This window comes from Akebia trifoliata, chromosome 7 (assembly GCF_017979445.1).
Source record: "Akebia trifoliata isolate Shusen 1 chromosome 7, ASM1797944v1, whole genome shotgun sequence".
NCBI lineage: Eukaryota > Viridiplantae > Streptophyta > Magnoliopsida > Ranunculales > Lardizabalaceae > Akebia > Akebia trifoliata.
The window spans coordinates 23,253,445-23,277,154 of record NC_141381.1 but is presented as its reverse complement, the minus strand read 5'-3'; the positions used below and the strand labels follow the sequence as shown (position 1 = coordinate 23,277,154).

The 23,710-nt window shown below is 33.7% G+C and overlaps 1 protein-coding gene across 23 annotated transcripts; it reads right to left on the bottom strand.

Annotated features, from left to right (window-relative positions):
* Positions 1 to 4,778: 4,778 nt before the first annotated feature.
* LOC147398443 (aldo-keto reductase yakc [NADP(+)]-like) lies at positions 4,779 to 23,480 on the bottom strand. Of its 23 annotated transcripts, none has more exons than XR_015179862.1 (16): positions 23,167 to 23,479; positions 17,843 to 17,980; positions 17,484 to 17,721; positions 17,014 to 17,386; positions 16,356 to 16,731; positions 15,943 to 16,054; positions 15,798 to 15,855; positions 15,454 to 15,546; positions 14,449 to 14,563; positions 14,224 to 14,350; positions 13,480 to 13,818; positions 11,000 to 11,066; positions 10,312 to 10,355; positions 9,310 to 9,482; positions 8,753 to 9,120; positions 5,254 to 5,748 (listed from the first exon to the last, which is right to left on the bottom strand). XR_015179862.1 is itself a non-coding variant. In XM_086447637.1 (15 exons), exons 11-15 carry the CDS (start codon positions 13,600 to 13,602, stop codon positions 6,541 to 6,543), a joined length of 537 nt encoding a protein of 178 aa, XP_086303763.1. In that variant the 5' UTR covers positions 13,603 to 13,818; positions 14,224 to 14,350; positions 14,449 to 14,563; positions 15,454 to 15,546; positions 15,798 to 15,855; positions 15,943 to 16,054; positions 16,356 to 16,731; positions 17,014 to 17,386; positions 17,484 to 17,721; positions 17,843 to 17,980; positions 23,167 to 23,480; the 3' UTR covers positions 5,254 to 6,540. The 23 variants fall into 23 exon arrangements, 3 of the variants coding, with proteins under 3 accessions (XP_086303763.1, XP_086303765.1, XP_086303764.1); XR_015179864.1 differs by having other exon boundaries at positions 8,753 to 8,909; positions 23,167 to 23,477; XR_015179878.1 differs by lacking the exon at positions 8,753 to 9,120 and adding an exon at positions 10,442 to 10,482 and having other exon boundaries at positions 5,254 to 6,670; positions 12,963 to 13,818; positions 23,167 to 23,473.
* Between the last annotated feature and the right edge of the window lie 230 nt (positions 23,481 to 23,710).

Here is a 23,710-nt window from a genome sequence, read left to right as displayed (position 1 = left end):
GTCAACTTCTCCTCTGTGTTGATGTATTTGATAGCGCTTCTTGAAATTGAGTTTCAAAGTTTAAAACGCAAATTGTTATATTTGACCGCTGTTATGAAAAGCGGATAACCACAGCTTCGCACAGCTGTGTTAAAAAGCACCGAAGTAAAAAGACGAAAATACCCTTCGTTATTTGTCTAATTTCCAGTGAGAGTCCACGATTAAACGAAATCATCTCTCACCCATCGATTTCGATAGCATCCTTCGTCCTATTCAATCACTCACTCTCTCTCTCTCATCGATTTCTACAACATCGATGACCTACCTCGACGACGGTGATCAATTTTTCGATCGTAACCCATCGACAAAGATGACGTTGTCTTGGTTAAATCGAAACCCATCGACGATGACGGTTAACAACAAAGCATTCAAAACCCATTTATCATTAAACCTAAATTTAGTGAAGACAGTGACGCCGATCGACGCCATTGACAACTCCAAGTCCGATCGAAGCCATTGACGACGACGATTCGAAGTCCAAGCGAACTCAAACTCTCCGTTTACCCCTTTTTCGATCGATGCCTTTCGATTCCTTCTCACAACAGCTTCGAACAAGATCTGTGAGCTCTCTCTCTCTCTCATCGATTTGGATCTTAGACGAAATTGCAACTTGAAGTTCGATTAACAGAAATTTTTCTGTTACTGTTTTTCTAATTTCCAATTTCTAGTTAGATTTTTATTTTTAAAAAAATAATAGAAAAAATAAATATTCACCATTGATCGGGTCAGAAATTATTGCTTATTTTTGTTGCTTATTTTTATTCACCATTGATAGGGTCAGAAATATTCACCATTGATCATGTCTGTTACTTATTTTTATTGAAGGTTGGATTAACATAAATTGCTGCTTATTTTGTTCAAAAACATAAATTTTTCTGTTTATATTGGTTCGGATCTAAGAGCAATGAACTCATATTAGCAAAGGGCAGTGTCTCAGAGCCCAACCTTGGATTGGATGTTTGGCTAGCACCATTCTTGGCCATATGGTATTATGAATTTATGATAATTGGCTGTTGGTAGTCTGATAACTGCCTGTATCAGTGAAGATTTACAAGACTCCTTAGGTAGTTACCGAAACTTGCAGAACTGGTTAACAACATTATTTATATTTTTCAGAGAAAAAAAAAGTTGATAATATAACAACAGATTGGAGCGTATACAATTTTGACTAAAACCTCATATATGGTGTACTATGGTGATTTTTATACAATTTCAAACATGGTTGTGCTGTGTTTTTTGAATACCTTAATACAAAATATTGACCCACACATCCATGGGGATTATCTTGTGATTCTATTTTTTTTATAAACAAAAAAAATATTATATGCAACAATTGGGCAATATCCAGAGGAAGGATTTCTATTCTCATCATGTCTTGCATCTCGATTGAATGAAAACTTCCATTTACAAAACAAATGATTGTCATATAATTCTTGTTGCTGGTTTTACTATTTGACATTGTTTTATTGACTCATTTATCTATCATCTTTTCAAGTTATCTAATTGTTTTATTGACTTGGATCAATGAAAACTATATTTCTTACTCGCCAAAATTTGTTCAGGAGTATTAAAGGGTTAGTTTGATTTTCAACACTTATTGATAGGCTTTGACACTCCATTTGGAATGAGAACAAACACTTTCCTCTCCATTTGTCTTATTTGAGAAATTAACAAGGAGATGCTTTTTTCATGTTTTTTTATATTTCAGTTTTAATTATTATATTAATTATGATTATTATGTTTAAATGACGTCAGAATCTAAATGTGGTGGTTGTGGATGTGTTGTGTATATACGATGTAATGTGGATGTGTTATGTAAAATGTGAAATTTGGATTGCATACTATGCAGGTATTTTGTTTATCAAGAAAATTTCATATGTTTAATTTTAAGAGGAGATGCTGCCGAAATTTTATTATATTTATCTATATTTATTATAATTATATATTTATAGGGGTATTTTAGTAATTTTTGATGCATTATGTGTACATTATGTTGGATTGTGTACTATGCAGGTATTTTGTTTATCAGGAAAATTTTATATGTCTATTTTAAAGAGGAGATGCTACCGAAATTTTTATAGAATTTTATTATATTTATCTATATTTATTGTAATTATATATTTATAGGGGTATTTTAGTAATTTTTGATGCATTATGTGTACATTATGTTGGATTGTGTATTATGCAGGTATTTTGTTTATCAAGAAAATTTTATATGTCTATTTTTAAGAGGAGATGCTGCCGAAATTTCTATAGAATTATAAATTTTTCTATATTTTTTTTAAATTATAAATATTTTAAAATTAATACAATTATTTTTTAATTTTTTATATAATTTTATTATATTTATATATATTCACTGTAATTATATATTTATAGGGGTATTATGATAATTTGTAGGGGTATTATGGTAATTTTTAATGCATTCTGGGTGCACTAGCAACCTTAAATGTATTCTGGTCATTTTACCCTAATACAGCAGATTTAAGAAGCTGAATCAATGAGCACCTAAGTTTCTAGCCATACCTACATGCATCAAAGTTGTGGTTTCAAGGGAACTCCATCATAGAATCTCTCTAATAGCTCAAAACCAACATTTATATCCATAAAAATAAAGTGCCTATATGGGTCATCCTTTTCCATAGGATGCCCCTAATGTCATATTGAAATCAAAACCCTATGTCTAAAGGAACATTTCACTCAATACACACACCACCCCTAGCATGCATTCTTATTTGTTCTCTTAAATTTTACAAAAGAATGGCCAAGCAAGGTAACCACCTTTGGTGCAGAGGATAAGGTGCCTAACACCTTCCCCATCCTCTAACCAGCCCTCCTTACCTAGATCTTAGGTAAAACTTGCCTTTCTCAACAAACGAGAGTCACTACAATGTAAAACCCATTTCAAAATCATTTCAGGTGCCCATTCACACCTATTTTCGAAAAAAGAATGGTGGCAACTCCAAATAATGTAGTATTGAGGTTCATGACGAACATCTCATGTCTACAATCTTGGGTATCATCCCCACCCTTTGGGTAAGACTAATCACACACACTACCCCCTCAAAAAGTCTTACGTGAAACAGGTTAAGTCAAAGGTCAAGTAAACCGTGAACAGTGGCCCCAAGAAATTCATTACTTGGTGGGGTTTCAAATACTTGACCTAGCCTTCTTGAGGAGCTTATCAAGGCTCAGTTTGCCACTAGGCCAACCCCTTGGGGTTGTTTTTTCTCTAAGTTATGAGCGTGTATACTTGAGGAAAATCCATGGATCTTAGTACACATAGTGTTGAAATTGTAAGAATTATGTAGTACGGCTAAAAATATACATGTTTTTTAAGTACTAGCCTCAATCTATGGTTTGAGGCTCCCTATCAAATTGACGGTTGGGATGTTATTGATTTTAAAGAAAAATGTACCCAGAGGAGAAAGTGTGGTGATCATTAGAATGTAAGGGTAGTTTCCCACACAAAATTGTAAATAAAGTAAGACCCACCCTAGAGTTTACCCGTGCTCTATTATTAAAAAATAATAGATTGTAAATTTAATAAAGTTAGAAGGGTATTATTGAAAAAGATGAAATATAGTAAAATTAGAAAGATATTATTGAAAAATGGGAGAAGAGAGGAAAAACAATAAAATTGATGGGAAGATGCGGAAAGGCAAAAAAGTGAGGCAGTGTGGACCCACTCCACTCTAGCTAGAGTGCGATGCTTTTACACCCACAAAATTGCAACTAGAATAGGACCCACTATTGCGTTTTATTACATAGATTCTCCCAATTAGGGGTTCAAGTTGGTCCAGTTTGATTCGATTTGGGACCAAATTGAAACCATACCGACCTAGGTCGATTCTACTAAACAAGTATCAAAACTGAACCGAATTGCTCATAGAACTAAATCAATCCAAACCAAATTAAACTCGGTTTGATTTGGTTCGGTTCTATCAATTGCTAATATCCTATAAGCATGCGTGGAAGCAACATATATTTTAGTGAAAAAATAATAATAAACATGAAATATTTCATATAATAAGTCATTAATCTATCTTCTAACTCCTAAGCAGTAAGCCCGATAAAAATATCATTCATCCTTCATGATCTAATTCATTGTAAATTAATATACATTAACATATTTTATAAGGGTTTGGTTTTTTATTTGGTTCGGTTCTATGCAAGCCTTGAATCGAGAACTAAACTAAATTCATCGGTTCTACATTTTCTTTACCTAGAACAGAACCGCAACTTGTTCCAATCCTAATCATACCAGCTCAAAGCTATCACTTAGGTTTGGTTATATGTTTAAACCGGACTAAGTTTCACCCCTAACTCTAAAGTTTGTTCTCAATGATTGTAAAATGTTGATCTCAAAGAATTGAAGAAATGTTGATGTCAATGATTTATATTGTCCATCTGGAAAATTTGAACAACAATTGATCTCAACAATTGAAATGGTGGTCAGGGACCATTTAAAAAGAACACTTCTATTATTTTTACTACTCCTTGTAGGTGGCATGTTCAACCCACATGAATTAAAAACAGAGACTTTCCTTACCTCTAATTCTCTATGAACACAAATCCTTGCGACATCCAAAAACATGATTCGATGCCAACACAGTTTGTTTGTTTTTTCAATCTAATTTATACCATGATATTTAGAGGGTTGTGAAGTTGGATTACCAATATGGCAATCCATTCCAAGTAGGGCTACTAGCTTATCTCTTACAAAATGAAGATCTATCCATAACTGAATTTTGTATAATTATTTTAAAATTTTCAAATATATGATCTTATTTTATATTATATTTTACCATTTAATATATTGTAAAGAGCTTTTTATAATATAAAATATTAAATAAGGTGATTTAGAGGATTAATACAGTGAAAATCTGAATCGTATATTTTCCAACCATTATCACAAGAAAATTAACCATATATAAATTAATGGTTGCGAGAGATACACAAGGCGACAACGGTATGAACATCAAAGAATAGTTGAGCTCCTATGAACAGACATCTGGACACTAACAAATACATCTCCTATCCCTCTTCTTAATGAGATCTTTGGTGAACCTACTAAGTGCAAAAGGAGAACCCATCGTAGCTTCTGCACCAATCGATGAAGGAAATGATAAAAGGTGATGATACTCCATCTGCCATTCCCTGGAATTTTCCAATCTTCGGCAAGGAAGCATAGACTACGAATAGAGGAGAAAGAAAAAGAAAATTTTCGTGGAGTTTTCCATATTTCTGCAGCTCAAATGTCCCAAATACATAAATCAAACTAAAGTTGAAAGTAGTTGATCCAACTAACCTGCCGTCTGGTGGAACCCCACCTCGGCCAAGTTTGGAGGAAAAACAAGCGAGAAGGAAAAGTTCAATCAAGTTATCCATTTTAATGTACCAGACAAACACTCATTCATGCCAAGTTATCAATGAAATCCTCCATAAAATGTGTACTCCATAAGACTCCTAGAATTCTTTTTACACCTCAGCCATGTCTCCATCATCGTCCGTCGCAGACCTGAAGAGCCATTCAAATAGTTAGAATGAGGGCAAAACAAAAAGTAGCTGAGAGGGAAATTGGTGGAAGATGGATGACAACTTGTCGAGTTAATGCAAGGAGATGACCTTTAAATCGACAGATGTGTTCAAGGTTGATGGTGCTAGTTCATCCAAGATTGGATGTATCTCCATTTTCAGTTCTTTTACCTGCTAAACCAAAAAATCGTAATGGAAGGAATATAGAATCAACCATGTATGGTGTTCAAACTTTCAAAATTGGATGTACTTGGACTATCGTCACCTACAAAGCCTTATCTAAACATTTTGGGGATGCCAAAATGAATCCAGATTTCCCATTCAAGTCTACTAGAGTTAAATGAAAAACTTGCCAATTAAACTACATTGCCTGGAGCCAAAAAAAATTTGTTTGGGCACCATTTCCTGCATCCCTTTCTTGGGTTGTTTTCTGCACCAAAGGATCCATCAAATGTGTGCACATCTATCCTCACACAGGTTCAGAGACGATAATTACAACCGGTACTGATATATATGGATTAATGCAAATGTAGACACATCAAGAATTACTATCATTAAGTGTAGCAATAAATTTAAAATATAAGTAGGATCCAAGACAAACCAACCCACCCCCAACAGTCCCATCCTTCCAATTATCTCATAAGCTTACAAGACCATAACCATAATCATCAGTCCTATCCCAAAAATTTCTAGTCAGTTTTGTTAATTGTAGTGTGTTCATATCCACTCTCATTATCTCATAAGCTTAGAAGATATTCAAAAGAAATTTAAGAACCTCAAAATGGTATATAAATAATAGCAAAAACCAATAAAAGAACCAAAATTAATATTCAACCTAAAATAGGGATCGAAATGAACCAGTAAGTAATACATAAACAGCACAAATCGAATTCTCTAGATTCGAAACACATTTCACATTTTCATGAAACAGACTCTTTTGCATTTATTAGAAAAAATGAGTTTTCAACACTGAAACTGTGCGACCCACCTTGGGTATGGACTAAGAGGGAACAGGTAGTAAGTAGTACGGGTAGACTCACATATCTGAGCCTCAAGAAACATGTATGTGAGTTCCAAAGCCAGCTCTATTGCTCTGGTTTCAGAAGGCAGATCATTTGAGTTGAATCAGTACAAGTTGTAAGCTTTTCAGGCAAAGTTCATTTCTAACAAATAGAAAATCCAAACAACAATGCCATATAAGATTGTTTTAATTGTTTCTCATGTTTAGCTAAAAATGATTTATTTTAAGAGCTTTTGGTTCACTAACAACCCTTAAAATTTATAAACAATCTAAAATGTGTCCAGATACAAACATCACAATCAAACTAACATGCATTAATTTTTATTTTAAGATTTACATCATGTATTATTCAAACTTGCAATAGTCACAAACTTTTACAGAGATTTGTTACAAATTATGATTTATATTTTGTCTAATAATAAATAATAAAAAACCAAATAAGCAAATCATGACATTATAAAAGAGCCAATGATACAATAGGCAACAAGAACAACTTAAATCCTATTTCTCCATTCAATTCTATCAAAACCCAGAAAATATAAAAATTCTATTAAAAGACTTTAAATTACCCAAACAGATGGCTAGGATAAGAAAAGTAACTCATCCTAACATATTGTGCCATCCAAAGATCTTGCTCCCTCCCCCCCCCCCCCCCCCCCCCCCCACACGTGAAAAATAAATAAATAAAAAGTAAGTATAATTACTTTAAGAGCTTTTGGTTCACTAACAACCCTTAAAATTTATAAACAATCTAAAATGTGTCCAGCACAATCAAACTAACATGCATTAATTTTTATTTTAAGATTTACATCATGTATTATTCAAACTTGCAATAGTCACAACTTTTACAGAGATTTGTTACAAATTACGATTTATATTTTGTCTAATAATAAATAATAAAAAAACCAAATAAGCAAATCATAATAAAAAATCGTTCCAAATCTGCATTTATATAACAAATATATATATATATATATATATATATCTTAGACATTGATTTAAAATCCGATGTCTATAAGACTGATGTCCTAAGTCTGAGACTTTAGGCATCAGTTACAAACTAATATCTAAAGTGGTCATAAACCAATATATAAACTTTAAAAAAAAAAAAAAAAAAATTAATTTTTTTTCTATGCACCTATCCGCAATCAAAATAGACCTAAATAGAAAATATTGAGGTTCTCTATCACATTAATTTATACACAAAAAGAGTTACAATGAGTCATAATTTACAAATCCAAAATTAAAAATACCCTACTCCTTGTGCTAACCGATATACCTATTTTGGGTGGTACACAACGTACTCGTTGTATTCTAGAGGACTGTCATTGAGCCCCGTGGGGACCAAGGGGCCACACGACACTATAATGCCATCCTTCCAGATGAAATGCTCCGACTCATCTGATTTTTTCTTCTTTTCTGCTTAGAAACTAACTACTTTTTTTACAGGGGTATTTGCCAACTTCCAATGATAGTCTTTGAAGAAGGCGAACTCTTTATCGTCACCCACCTCATCAATGGGAACTATATTTGAAATTTCTTTTAAGTCTTGTTGTGTAAACTTCACCTTCAAGGAGTCAATGTTAGAATCAAGGTTCTTGATCTTAGTTGTTCCTATCAAAATTCAACAACAACAACAAAAATAGGTCACCATATCATAAAGACTACTTATCAAAACATCCAACATTGTGTGGGTAGTTAAAAAAAAACATTTTTATATATCAAGGAGATCTTACACAAAAATTACTCTTTTTACATTGTTGCTTCTATGGTTATAGCTAGTGTTCCTCTTTTATCTTTAGTGATGTAATAATTAGTAAGTTGAGATGGTTGGTCACGTGCAATTAGGGCCAATTAGAAACAAATATGCAAGTTGAAGGTTCTAATAGAGTGAGAGGAAGGCCAAAAAGAAAGTAAATTAGAAACAAACAATTTTTAGTGATTTTAGATATAATTGAATAGAGGAACAAGATTCATTTTCCTAACCATAATTTTTTGGGATAAGGCTTTGATGACAATGATGCAACGATGATGACAATGATAAATTTATTACTAAATAGATGTTAAAACCAACCTCAACTTCTATTATAAAGAATATTTTTAATATATGAAGATGGGGTTCTTAAGGGAATGAATATAAAAGCCAAAATTTACCTAGGATCGGAACCACACTGGTCTCCTCTTGATGTAGAATCTATGCTAGAGCTAATTGAGGAGGGGTACAACCATGCTTATCAGCCAACTTTGCAACACGAGTATACAAGAGCTTGTTCTTATCTAGGTTCTCTCTCATAAACCGTGGATGTAGATTCTATTGAGAAGATTGAAAGACCACCAAATGCAAATAAATGGTCATAAGGTTTAAAATTTTATATTAGGAACATAGAAGAATTAAGGGTAGGATGTGGGATAAGAGTAATTTCATGCCAACATATTTTCTGCAGGCAAGCTTTCGACAACTACCTTCCCACCAAAAAACCCATGACCAAGAGTGTTGTATGCCACTATTCCAATACCAAGCTCTGTACTAGTTATGAAGCAGAATTGAGCGTCGCAAGATCATTACCATGTAAGGAAACAAGTATATTGAGAAAATACAAAGCATATTATATCACTATAAAGATTTCACTAGTATTCCTAGTATCTTTATGACTCAATTAGAGTGGGTTCATTTTAAGAAAGAATACGAGACGGCATAAATATCAACAAACCTGCAAAGAGGAATTATCTCCTCTTCGATATCTCGAGTCCATAAAGAATATTCCATCTGAAGGGCGGTTATGGGGTGAATCGAATGAGCCCTCCTTATTGTGTCTGGGCTGGCTTCAGATAAGCCAATGTAATTAATCTTTCCTTTGTCAACCGACTTCTTAAACTCCCCCATCTACATTTCAAAATAATTTCAAATGAAAGAGACATCAAGATCAAATGTATAAATGAAAATGGTAATTGCATGAACATAAATGATGTGTGTGACAATTGAAATATCCTCTATGGGCACTGATAACTCCACACGGTGTTGATAATATAGATCAATATAGTCCACGTCAAGATGCTTAAGAGTAGCTTCACAGCATTCCCGTACATATTCAAGGGTACTCTTTGCCCCAACTCTCCCTCCCTCTATCAGTGTAATTCCAAATTTTATTGCTAATTGAATTTTTTTCTCGAGGAAGCTCCTTCAAGGCTTGCAAATTAATATTGAACCAATTCTAACGGAGAAATCTAGGATTGAATAGAAGAAAAAAAAACTTTCCATAATCAAATTATTCAGGTGATAAGTACAAATAATTCAGCCTAATTAATACATCCATAATTAGGCTCAACTTTTACTTATTGACACCCCAACTTTTACTTATTACACCCCAATTTCTTGAATTATTTATCACACACCTAATTAAAGATTAATACACATTGTTCAAACATTAATACAAAGGTTTGGCTCAAATTATAATCTCAACATTATAATACTCGTTCAAACAATTTCAGTTGTTGTTTACAATTATGATTAGGCTCATATAAAATCTCTAGCCAAAAAGAAGAAAACAGAGAGAGAAAGAGAGAGAGAGAGAGAGCTTCTATTGGCACCCACCCCAACTTTTACTTATTTTAAACCATTCACTTATTTTCTTTATTTTTAATTGGGATGTATTAAGTAAAAGTTGGAGTGCCAATAGCAGCTCGCACTTGTTGTTATAAGTAGAAAAGTGTACCTTTCCGATCATGACCTCATTGCCATGATCAACTCCATAGACATCTGCAGTATCAAAGAATGTGATTCCTTTATGAAAATAATCCTTAACTAATGCACATCTAGCTTCTTGGGAGATTAAAGATCTATACATTCCAGAAAGATTCCCACAGCCAAGGCCCACTCTAGAAACCTGTATTGCAAATTTTTAACTCCAAATTTCAATCCTTTATGACATACTTAACACCTCACAACAACAACTTAGCCTTAAATTCCAAAAAATTGAAGTAGAATTAGACTTACAAGATTGTTTTTCTAAACCATTAATTTAGGTTAACTTAAAGACTGTCCTGACCAAGAACTTGCGCCAAGTATGTCAACCAGTTTCCCTCCATGTTAGTACAAATAAGGAGTAAAGTATATAGAATATACAATTAGTGGAACCAAGTTTTAGATAAAGAAATTTTTTCTCGTGTATGTCGATGAACATCAAAACAGACTACAAAGCATATTTAAAATAGTGAAGATCTTTAGAGCAGGTGCTGATAGAAAGTAGCATGATTTAAATAACCTTAGGAACAACAAATAACATGTCTATTATGGGTTTGCCATATTGCCACCTTTTGATGTACCTACCCATAGCTCCCATCAATGTTTTGCCAACATTTAGACGGACGTACACACAAAAATGAACCTGATTTATGTATTACCCAATGATTGAAGCAAACTTATAACAGAAGGCTCCCAGACTTTAACATCAAGTGCCAGCAACCTTACCTACAAGCATAAGTCATAATGTAAGCACTACTACTGACCAAAATAAATAAATAATAATGTAACTATTACTATGCAGAGGTCAACTACTAGGGAGAGCATATCACTCATACTGACAAATATCATGTTTGCATTTATCTGTGTATGGGATGCATGTGTAAGGTCACACACATACCTCTAATGGTCCTTATACCTTATGCAATGGTCTTACAGAGCTTATTTTGCTTAAAACATATCTGTTGAGAAAATTTGGTTTCAATGGGTAAACAAGCAGGATAGTGGTTAGCAACTAGTAGATGAAGGTGGGTTTTAGACCCAGGTCGTCATATCAAGGATTGATTTTTTTTTCTCCAGGGAGTTCCAGCTGTATGCTCCATTGTACTATACCAGTCTCCTTGTTAAGATGAAAAGGGAACTAAGCTAATGGAGGAGCCATCGTATGCCTATGCCCTACACACATATAAATCTACTTATATTTTTCTTAAATATAACTAAAATATTATATTATAATACATATGAATGGACACATCTATTTTGAGCTTCTTGAAAGCAGGATATAGATACTCCTACTTGTACCAAGCACCAACAAGCCATTCATGTCGCTGTTACATAGTCAACTCCATAGAATTTCAGTTGCCAGACAATGACAAGTCTAAAAAGACCTAAATCAAGGACAGTTGAAATAAGGGAAGCAAGTAAAAAAAATAAAGATGAATGGTCGGGAAAGGGGGAAAAGGTATAACTTGGATCTTTGAATTATCCAATCGGTGAGAATTTTGGACTGTTGTCAATTTGCAAATCAGCACAATAATAAAATCATTGGCTGAATATGATCTGCCTAAGTTCAAATTGTCTTGCTCTTACATATTTTATCAATGGGTCCTGCCCACCGTACAGGTGTTCAGATGAACAGGAATGCAAAAAGCCTTCTTCTCAGTCTCAAAATGAACTGACTAATAAGTTCGAATCAAACAAACAAACTATATATATGGATGTGTTTGGGGACATCTACAAGTGACTACTATTTTTACATCTCTGATGCCATCCATTTTACAAGATCCAACGACATTGGGTGGTTGTAGAAAACATTGAAAAAATGGACAGCATCCAGATGATTGTGTAGTAAAAATAGCTGTCAGTTTTAAATGTCCCCCAAACACATCTCAGATATATATAAATGATATGTGTAGGAACGAAATATACAAAGATATAGTTCTAGAATAATGTAACAATATTTTAATACTCGTACCACTGACCTCTTACAACAAGCTAGCACATGGAACCAACAATAGCAGTAACAGAGGAACTATCTGCTCCACGAGAAAGTGGAAGCAAAAATCTTGAAGCACCGCTTCTTTGTACACTACTAGAAAAGAGACTTGTACCGACGGCTAAATCAGTCACTAAATCCACACAAGTCCGTCGCAGAATATTATACCGACGGATAGATTTTTCGTTGGCACTCGTCGGAGTTGGTCGCGTCGGTATTTGTTTTAGCGACGGCATAATAAAATTACCGTCGTTGTATCCCTTATTTTCCGGAAAAAATTTAGTGCGGAAATTTATTTTTCATCAGTTGTTTACATCTTTACCAACAGGAGTATTTGCCGTCGCTATATGTTTTACCGACAGACTTTGTAAGTCCATCGGTAAATGCTATTTTGTGAAAAAAAAATTTTGAAATGCCAGCCCAGCCCTACTCCCACCCCACTGTAAATTAAATTCTCTCCTCAATTCAAACGCCTCCAGGACCTAATGCACTGCCGTCCCCAAACACAGCATTACCCACCAATGACAAGCACTGTTGTTCCAGATTCATTAAAGACAGATTCAAGCAACCACCTACAATTGTAAATTTCACTAAAGACAGATTCATTAAAAAGCTGAGAGAGAACACACCAATAAGGCATTCTTCTTGAATCCTTAAAACCTTATATTCTCGCCTTATTTTGATGATTTACCTATGATCAGGAACAGACTATCTCAATATAGAATATAGAAAAGCTGAATTGCAACATTAATGAACTGTAACAGAAGAAAATCATGAATCAAACACTAACAAGAGATAATATACTATTTCTTTCTATGAAGAGTCTGACCAAAATATTAATCCAAGGCGCCAAAGAATATCACAAAGGAAGACCTCTTTGGTGAGATCACTCCTAGTAGCCATGGGACAAAAAAAAAAGGCCTAATAAAATAGATAAATTCCTTTCACTACAAAGCCGAGGATTAGGTTATTACAGTCCCCTACTCCACACACCACTAACCAGACTTGTACAAAAAGAAACAAATGGAGCAGACCTATATCAAAAAATTGAAACAAAAGAATAATAATTTAGACCCCAAAACAAGGCTAGGAGGACAATTGCACACTCAGATGAGGTATTAAAGGAAGAAGGATTAGAAGATTTACTTTAGAAGAGAGGAGACGTAAGACCTCATTAACTTGGCCTCCCCGAGCACAGATGGATCCTTGATCAACATATTGAGTTGCTATAGAGAGTCCATAAATCATAAATAGCGCATCTCCCAGCATTTACAACAAACTGCAGATTTACAGCAACTATTTCAGAACAAATGCTTCCCTTGAATTGTGAATGAATTCACATGCAAGTACTCATCTAAGTGAAATAGTCTTATCGAAGAATTGTGACAAATTCGGCAGATAGCCCATCTTTATCCTTTTTCTTCCATAGTTCCCCATTCCCTTGGATATGCCATGATATTCTAGGAGATAGTGGTGAGTACAAATCTGCATGTGTTGGGAGAAAAAAAAAACCATTTATCACTTGAAATAAGTGCAAGGATTATTGAGTTTAAGCATTGCTTTTCTTAAAACAAAAGCTAGAAATTTATGATCTCAAGGAATTCCTAAAGCGCTTGCAACAAGATTTTTTATTTTTTTTTTTTTTTTTGCTTACATTCTTTCATGACATCAGGAAAACTACTTGTATTATCCTAAAATACAATCTGTAAAAGAGGTCAAAAGACATCTTCAATGTGGTGAATCAAGTATCCTAGTTACAAGAGTTAAGAACTTGGACACTTCAAAATAGAGTTTTGGATTAACTTTCTAAATTCAGATTTAATTCCCTCAGGAGTTTAAAGAGTATGCATTAGTGTTCATCATCATCATCATATTGTTTTCAGAACTCACATCTTTGAATGCGACTAGTGATCACTCAAAACTTCTCTTGGAAGTAATGGTTGCATATTCACCCCCTCTTGAAGAATGGGTTTCTTAACTTTCTTTGAGTTCCTAGGTAAATCCTATACCATAACAACTGCCATAAATAAGATGGGCTAGATTAACACATGATACATAAAATCCATTTGAAGCAATTTATGCAAGTTGTGTAGTACAGGTAAATGCACAAAATACCTGTAATTGGAGGATCTGGTTCTCTGGTACTATGCAACACTGTAGTACCCGACAGCACAGTTATGAATCCACAGAGCTCTAATGTTATACTACTCGCACTCTGACCAGAGTAATTCTATAATTAACAACAAACTTAATGAATTTGTTGAAAAGCATACATGCGGGGTTCACAAGGCTGATTTTTAGTGAGAATATTCTCCTCACTAATAAGGTCATTTCCATCACAAATATCAGCTCATTCTGAAACTTATCAACCTCATCAATTGTGAACTTAAAGTAGATTAGGATTTCAATAGTCCAGATTCTTTTAAATTATATGTTTGATATGTTACAATGAGCTATTTTAAAAAATTGAAGGTGAAATAGGCAGTCACAGGGTTAGAAGTGTTGGGTTTTTTTTTTCATGAGGAGGGTTTCCTCTCCAAAAATCAACAAACAGAACTCCTAGTCCTATGAGAAATGAACTCAAGGTTAAGGGTGAAATGTGCAGTACAAAATGTTCAATTTGTAATGCACTTTTTATATGGTTAGAAGTTTCAGAATGGGCTATGAGACCATGTAAAAAACCGTGCAAGAAAAACCCAAAATACAGACGAGTTAGTCTATACATACTCCCTATTTGTACTCATGCTTTCAGGGGCCATAGGTCCTAATGGATATGGGATGATCCAATCGTACAGTGAATTGTCCATACCTTAGAGGCGATCAACAAAAACGTGCAATTCATTTTGACATTTCAAGACAAGTGAAAAGCTGACTTGGAGTTGAAAAATCTGTATTTTTCATTTAACCCATTGCTTAGGAAAACCCTTTTTACACAATAAAAATTAGAATGTGCTGATATGTTGTGACAAATATCATCGTGTTGAGCATAATTCACTGTGTGGTCCAAAGTCAATATATGACCTATATGGGTCTCCCACTTGGGACGTAAGAATAAGGAATAAGGATAGATCGACCAACTCTATATATATTGGTGTAGTGTATGAGTTCATCAATATTTACCTTAAACATTATGACACTTGCAAAAATTGTGAGAGAAGTGAACATGGCATAATAGATAGGAGACACAACTGCAGTGTTGAAGGTATCCAATGCCTGGAGACATGCCAAACTCAACAATTAAACTACATAGTATTTTATACAGTAAACAAACTACAACGCCAAGCTAGTAGATGCATTTTTGAAATCACAAACAGATATAGGATGAAACTATTACAATAGTTGAAAAGGCCTTTTCCGCATATGATTCCAAGAGATTGATGGAAAAGGAAACAACACGATTTTAGAAATTCAATGAACAGGGATAATTCAGCCTTGAAGGAACACGATTAATAATAAAACTGTACCTATTACAACCAATTTGGAATTTGGCTTAGTAGGCCAATCAAGAATGTTGTACAGAACCTGCAATTACAAGAAATAATTACAAGTGCCAACGCTTCTGAACTGCCTCTGTAATAATAAAAACACCCACAAAAAAAAAAGGATTACAATCACACATTGCTTGCATTTCAGATTTGAGTAGTTCCTCTTCTGCATAGAATGCATTACTGTGAACATTATTGTTCCCTGGTTCTTCAACTTGGACATTCAACTCAACCACCTATAGAAACATACAATGCAAAACTATTAATATCATTTTAATAAGAAGTCGATAGTACAATAATGAGCTTGCACAGTGAGGAATCCATGGCATACCTTCTCCCTCCTCTTTTATCCGGGCTTGGGACCGGCAATGTAAAACGTTAATTTTACATTGGCGGAGTTAAAAAGGTTTTACCTAATACATGCAGAGTTAAAAAAGTTTTACCTAATATATACAGAGTTACCTAATATAGTCTTAAGTATTGTACGAAGATAATAAAAAAAGAAGTTAATGTCATGGGAAAGACAAACAAGCATACAGTCTAAGTCTTATAATCCCTGGCTAGGAGGATGGTCGTCTGGAAACATGGTGCAGAAGTACTACGCTATTTGCTCTTGCACCTGACTCTGGATTTGACTCTGCATTTGATTCTGCATCTCAACAAACCTCTCCTCATGTTCTCGATTACTTTCCTCTAACGTTTGTTGTAGATTAATCAACTAAGAGTGCATCTCGGCATAACTAGTACGAGATGAGCGAGAAGAGGAGCCAAAAATTGATTTTGGTGTCGAGCCTAGACCATAAGTACGCACTCGACCATGCCCATCTGGTCCAAAAGCGTCAGTGAATATCTTCTCGCCTATAAGCGTAGAATCTGATCCACCACTTTTTTCATAATCCGTTTTCATTTTAGCCTATACAACAAAAATGAACTAATTAGTATGAAAATAATAAAAGATATATTAAAATTTATTGAAGATCACATAACATAAACTCAGCCGACTTAGGATCAGATGGTGACCCATTTTTTTTAATATGGGTTTTCCTAAAGACTTCAGCTCGAGTAGGTAAATTACTCGGTTCTCTACCCTCACCCTTTAGTAACACAAACATAATCATATTAAATATATGTCATAAATCACATTGAATATTAGAAGATAGTGATATAATCAAAATGACCAATATTAGATACGCACCATTTCATGACGATATTGAGCACAACTTTTTGTCCCCCCAACATGTTTGATTACTTGATTTTTCCTATTCTCACTGTTCCTCTTTGATACAACTTACACAAATTTCATAAAATTATAATAATATCATTCATTTTAAAGGATTGTTAATTAAAAAATTCTTAATAATTTATACATGAGCCTCAGGAGTACTCCAATAGTAGACGAGCCAGGTCCAATCAGCTTCTGAGACGTCGTTAGGAATATTGAGCAATATTTCCTCATCTGTATCGAATTGTAGGTAATTCTGTTTTAAGTCATTCTTCCAATCTTTATATTTCATTGACATGGATAGCATTATCCAGTCTTTTTTATCATCATCAATCTTGACAAATCTCTAAAAAATAAACATTACCAGAAAAATAATAAGCATATATCATATTGTTAAGACAAACGTGAAACAATACCTAAAATATAAAGTAATCTATATTTACCTGAACCTCTCGCCACAAGGAATCCTTCGCATGCTCTGGAACCTCAGTCCATGACTTGAATTGCAATGGAGCATGACCAGAGTGCCTCACAACGTACCGTAGAAAATGTGTAAAATGACTAGCATTCTTTCCTATTAACTAACAATAAGCATTCCAATCCACTAACATCTTCTGCCCTACTTTTGTCCAAAATTTCTTACGCCTCGCGCAGGCCCTCTCCTCCTAGTACTGCTAGAAACTGTTTAAAGAGTTAAAAAAAATATAACAAAACAAAAAATATGTCAATAAAAACTTATTTAGATAAACATTGTATTGATGATACTACAAGGTTCAAAATAACTTAATAAAACATATCATACATGTATTACTACTCCCATTTCCACCTCTCATAGATGGTCTAGCTATACTAGATGATGCATCTGAGACTCGATTTGAGGGCTTATTTATCCCCTCTATCTGTTGGACCACCTACTTAGATGATTTTCTACGCAACATATCTAACCAACAATTTTTCAGATAATTAAAATCAATATATTCATCAAATGACAGAATAATTTCATTTTATTAAAATGAACTATTAGTATAAAAAAACAACAATTTACACAATCAATCATATACTCGATGTAATCGTCATCATCATCATTAATGAAGCCTTAATCATCACCGACATATCCTTCGACAAGTACTCATTGGATATGTTCCTATTCCAATTGATAACATCATCATTTGTATCAATTGCATTTTGATGCAACCCTGGCTCATTATTTTAGAAAGGTTCTGCTACTACATCATCTTCCGACTCCATATTGTATAAGTCTCGTAGTTGTGTATTTATTACTACATGCCAATCACAATGGGTGTTGTCTTTTATATAAAAAAAACATGTTGTGCTTGATTTGCAAGAATGTATGGTTCGTTGGTGCCTAAGATCCGTATAACATTCACACACTTGAAACCATATTCATCTTGCTTAAATCCCCCTCGGTTTATGACATCCCACCAATGACATTTGAATAGTATGACTCGATTCTCACCTGGATACTTCAACTCTAAAACATCATTTAAGATGTCATAGTATCCTACATTACCTGTCACCGAATTAGTGTCCTTAGCGCTTGCAAAACTATGTGTTTCTACAAAGACAAATACTCCACTATTTTGAGTTTTTCTACACCTATCTCGTTCTTTGGTGTGAAATCTAAAGCCATTTACAATGAAGCTCTTAAAACAAATCACATTATGAGAAGAGCCGAGAGTTAACTGATAGATTTGTTCATTTACGTCTTCACCATTTAATCGCATTTGTGAAACCTATTAAGATCAAAGAATGAAATTAATACATTTAAAACTATATTTAAGTGGGTTAATTTTGATGATATTTATCACATACATGATATTTAAACCATTCGACGAACTCCTTCACATGTTTTCGCTCCACATCCCTAACACTCATGTGATTATGAGTGTCTTTAATTATCTGTTTGTATTGTCTGTACAATAAATTATTTCATTGATTAGGGACTACTATCAATTATGAATATAAATAAAGATAAATTGAAATGATTTATCTTACAGAACAAATGGAGCAATTTCATCACAGTTGTTTAGCACGTATAGACGAGTTTGTTCCCACTCACTCCGTCCCAACATTTGTGAGATTGCATAACACGGTCATTTTCTTTGAAAATTGACAATTTTTCACTTGAACCATCATCAACATCATTATTACGCACTGGCCGATTGAACCTCGTTTCAATCCCATGCAAGTACCTCGAGCAAAATGTCAACGATTATTCACAAAAATACCCTTCAACAATAGAACCTTCTGGATGATTTTTATTACGCACATATGACTTTAGCCTATGCAAGTACCTTTCTATTGGATACATCTACCTATATTGTACTGGTCCTGCCAACTTGACCTTACTGGGTAAATGAATAGGTAAATGCACCATAATATTAAAGAAAGTCGGCGGAAATATCATCTCCATTTTACAAAGTGTTAGAGCAATCTGAGATTCAAGGCATTCTAACTCCCCTATCCTTAGAACCTTACAACATAATTGTCTAAAGAATGTGGACAACTCAATCAAAATCAAACACACATTCCTAGGCAAGATTCTTCTTAGTGCAAGTGAAATAAGCAACAACATTATAAAAGATGTTTGCTTCATACACATCCATGGCGGGAGGTTATATGGAATCAGAACAACGGACCATGTACTGTGAAGAGTACTCATGTAACTAAAAGGAGTGAAGCCATCAGTGACAAATCCAAGTCTAACATTCCGAGGTTCAAAACCAAATGATGGGTATTTATTATCTAAAGCTTCCCACGCCATAGAGTCTACTGAATGCCTCATTACCCCATCTTTTATATGACATTCGGCGTGCCATTTCATATGTTCAGCTGTTTTTGAAGACATAAACAACCTCTTCAGCCTAGGAATCAACGAAAAATGACGCAAAATCTTTGCAGGTATTTTTTTCTCCTTTGAAGACGAATCAGAGGGGTTTTCAACTAATTGGCATTTAACAGTTTTCCACCTAGACTCACCACATACTACGCATTCATTTGCATTCTCATGTTCTTTCCAGAATAACATGCAATCATTCGGGTATGCATTTATCTTATTGTAATGTAAACCAAGTCCTCGCAAAATCTTCTTTGATTCATAGTAATTCTTTGGCAACTTTTCTCCAATAGGAAATGCATCTTTTAATAACTCAAGCAACATATCAAATGATTTATTATTCCATCCGTTAAGACATTTCAGGTGTAACAACTTTACAACGAAAGATAGTTTTGAAAATTTAGTGCAACCCGGGTATAATTCAGTTTCAACATCGTTCAACATTTCATAAAACTTGTTTGCATCATCATTTGGCTCATCCGGACCATCATCATTTGATTCATTAACCTCTTCATCATCAAAATTAGGGATTCCGAATGCATCTTATAACATCCTTTGCATATCATCACCCTCTTCAGACTCATTACTATTATCTTCATCTTCAAATTTCTCTCCATGATACGTTCAACAAGTGTAATGTTTATTCATCCCATACCATAATAAGTCACCATGCACATTATCTCGATCCTTTAAAATCGCATTGAGACATCTGACGCATGGGCACTTAATTATGTTATCAAACCTTGAACGAGAAAATGCAAAATCTAAGAACTTAATAACTCCTTCATCATACTCAAGGGCACTTCTAGACAACTGAATCCAACTTTTATCTATGGCATGTCCAATTTACGACGACATCACCTTTAAACCAATAACATATAGTCACACACACAAAAGAACATATCACAAGAATGTTAATTTGAAACGAAAAAGAGAATCCTTAATGGTATATGGGATAAGAAAAATGTTGAAAATTCAGCTCATAAATGAGAATCCTTATTTGTACTATATCTACAAATAATACAAACCAACTCAAGGAAGAAAAATAAAAAACCAACAAAACTAATAACCAAAGTTAAAATAGTAGAAATAGTAGAAATCTTTAAAACATCTTTATTTATTCTCTTGGATGAACCTCAACCAAGTCCAAATAAATATCTATTTTCTAGGTAAGTAATGGTATAATGGGGAAGTTCAAATGATTGAGGTAGTATTTTCTCCTAAATTTACATCTACAAAAGAAACATTAATGAATTTAATGCGATAATGTATGTCGGTGAAGAATTAATTCTATACGTCCACAAAGTTCGCTAAGTTGATCAACCCCAAAATTTCGTGGTTTCTTGAATCACATACCCCACCTAGAAAGTGATGGCATGATTTTGACAAAACATATACGTCCAAATGTACAAACTTACAATCCAGCTTATATAGTACGTGCAAGCGACAAATTCCAAATCAAATAATGAAAATAATAAAAGATACAAACAAATATAGACAGCAAGATTCAATGTAGCTCAGTAGTACCTATGTCCACGAATAATATGAGAGAGATTCATTAATTTTGAGTAAGAAATTACAAAGAGAGAAGAAACCACAATGTCTAGGTCATGACTATGGTACAAAAGGTGTATGCAGCAATTAGTGTTTGTCACTCAATTTATGTAAGGCATTCAATTTGCTGCAATACCGAACCCTCTTGAATGAGAATTACCCAATTCCACATAAAACAAAATTTAATGGTTTTCAGATGCTTTGTTTCTGTTAGCAAACAGCCGCAAAATTTTGCCAGCGATTTGCTGCTTTTCATCACACATTTAACAAATTATGAATTGGAGTTTTACACTTTTGCATGTTGGACAAGTTTTACAGAATAAAATTTTGTGGTCAAAGTTGTATCATGAAAGCGTGTTGTAGGTCCCATGAGACCTGAAATAGTGAAGATCATGTGGCATTGAATCTGGAGTGGGAGTAAGATTTAACAGTGACCTGTGAGTTACAACATCAGTGTCATATATACTAGTTTAGAGTTAGTTGAGAGTATAAATGAGGTAAGGGAGTTTTATTAAATGAGAGTGGTAAATGTAAATATGCATTGGAATCGTAAAGAATTGAAACTATAGACAATTAATTTACTCTTTTGGTTTTGTATGTGCAGTCAGACCAAGATTCTCTCATTTATTACTTGTGTCCTTATCTTACATGGCATGTGTGGTTGCTCAGGTACTGCATAGACCTGGGAGATTTAGGTGAGATATGATGTTCTAAGAGGTCAGTGTGAAATTCTTAATTTCCAAATAATATGTTCATGGATAAAGTCCAGCAAAAAAGAAGAACCTAAGATAAATGAGTAAAAATATTAAAAAAGAAAATTAAAAATGAAACACAATTGTGAAACAACAACCGATTACATTGAAAATCAGTTGACATGATTTGGTATGTGCAACAAAAATCGATGACAGACCCAATTAGAAGTGAGAATAAAAAGTTATTAAAAAAGTGATGAAGAACCAAAAAGATGAGGATTGAATTTTAAAAATAGTGGATGTTAAAGCAACAAAACATAACTTTAAATAGAAATGAATCAAGCAACACGATTTTTCACCAAATTTTTTAAATAAAGACTTTATTGATGATGATGATGATCGTCCAATTAATAGATCATTTCCTCTACTTTAGGACTGCTATCAATGACTTGTCATCAACACACATTGTACCTCTCTTTCTCTGATTTGGTGCTCAGATTTTCAGTAACCTTGACACAAACCTTTATAAGATGAGGTTCAATTTTCAACCAACCTTGCTTATTGAATCCTAAACAAAAAGAAAAAAAAAGATGGAGCAAATTCTCCAACTGTTTTAACAACCAAAACACTAAACTAATGAATGGTCATGCATGCATCTAATGTCTATGATGTCCCTTCAGAAACTAATCACCTTTGCATCGAGAGAGAGATATAAAGAAGGATTCAACCTTTTAGTATCAATCTAATGATGAAGTCTCTCATACAAAGTGGGAGGTGATACAAGAGATAGTCAACCTAGAGATAGTCTTAGATCGGGTCAAATTTGACCTTAAAATCCCAGTGGAATCGCTACTGAAATCACCTCGACCGTTTTTCACTAAATAGTGAAGAGGTCCAATTGGTAAATTTGGGATTTTTATAGAGAAATGGGAGTCGCCACCTAGTCTAAGTCTAGGAACCAAAAATAACTCAAAATGGATCTAAATCAGACTACAATTAAGAGAAATAGGCAAAGGAGATTACGGGTTTCAAAAAGCATTAGGCACCGAACCCGTCCGATCAAGATGAGTGATCTCTACAATGATCCAAAACTATCCTACGATCAACATGCACAAACTAAAATCAAACTAAGGTTCAATCATCATCAAATTATATCGAATTTGCTAAGCAGATCTTCCGACAAAAAATTTTCAATCATTACATGATTTCTTGAGTTTTGCACAAAAATGAAAATTTTGTGAAAAGAAACCTTAATTTTATCCCATGATCCAAAGTCAATTAACAATCCACATATGCAAATATTTTTTAAATCAACAACAATGGGAATTTGTAAAAAATCTTTAAGTTAAAAAATTATGAATGTGAAATTTCTAAATTGGCATTTTATAAATTTTCTAAATTAGAAATATGAAATTTTCAAAATTAGAAACCTACAAATATGAGATGAATTCCCAAATTAGAAATTTATAAAAATAAATTTTTCAAAATAGAAAATTACTAAAGAACATGAAATTTCCGAATTAGAAAATCTTAAATTGCCATGAAAATAAAATTTCTAAATAAAAAA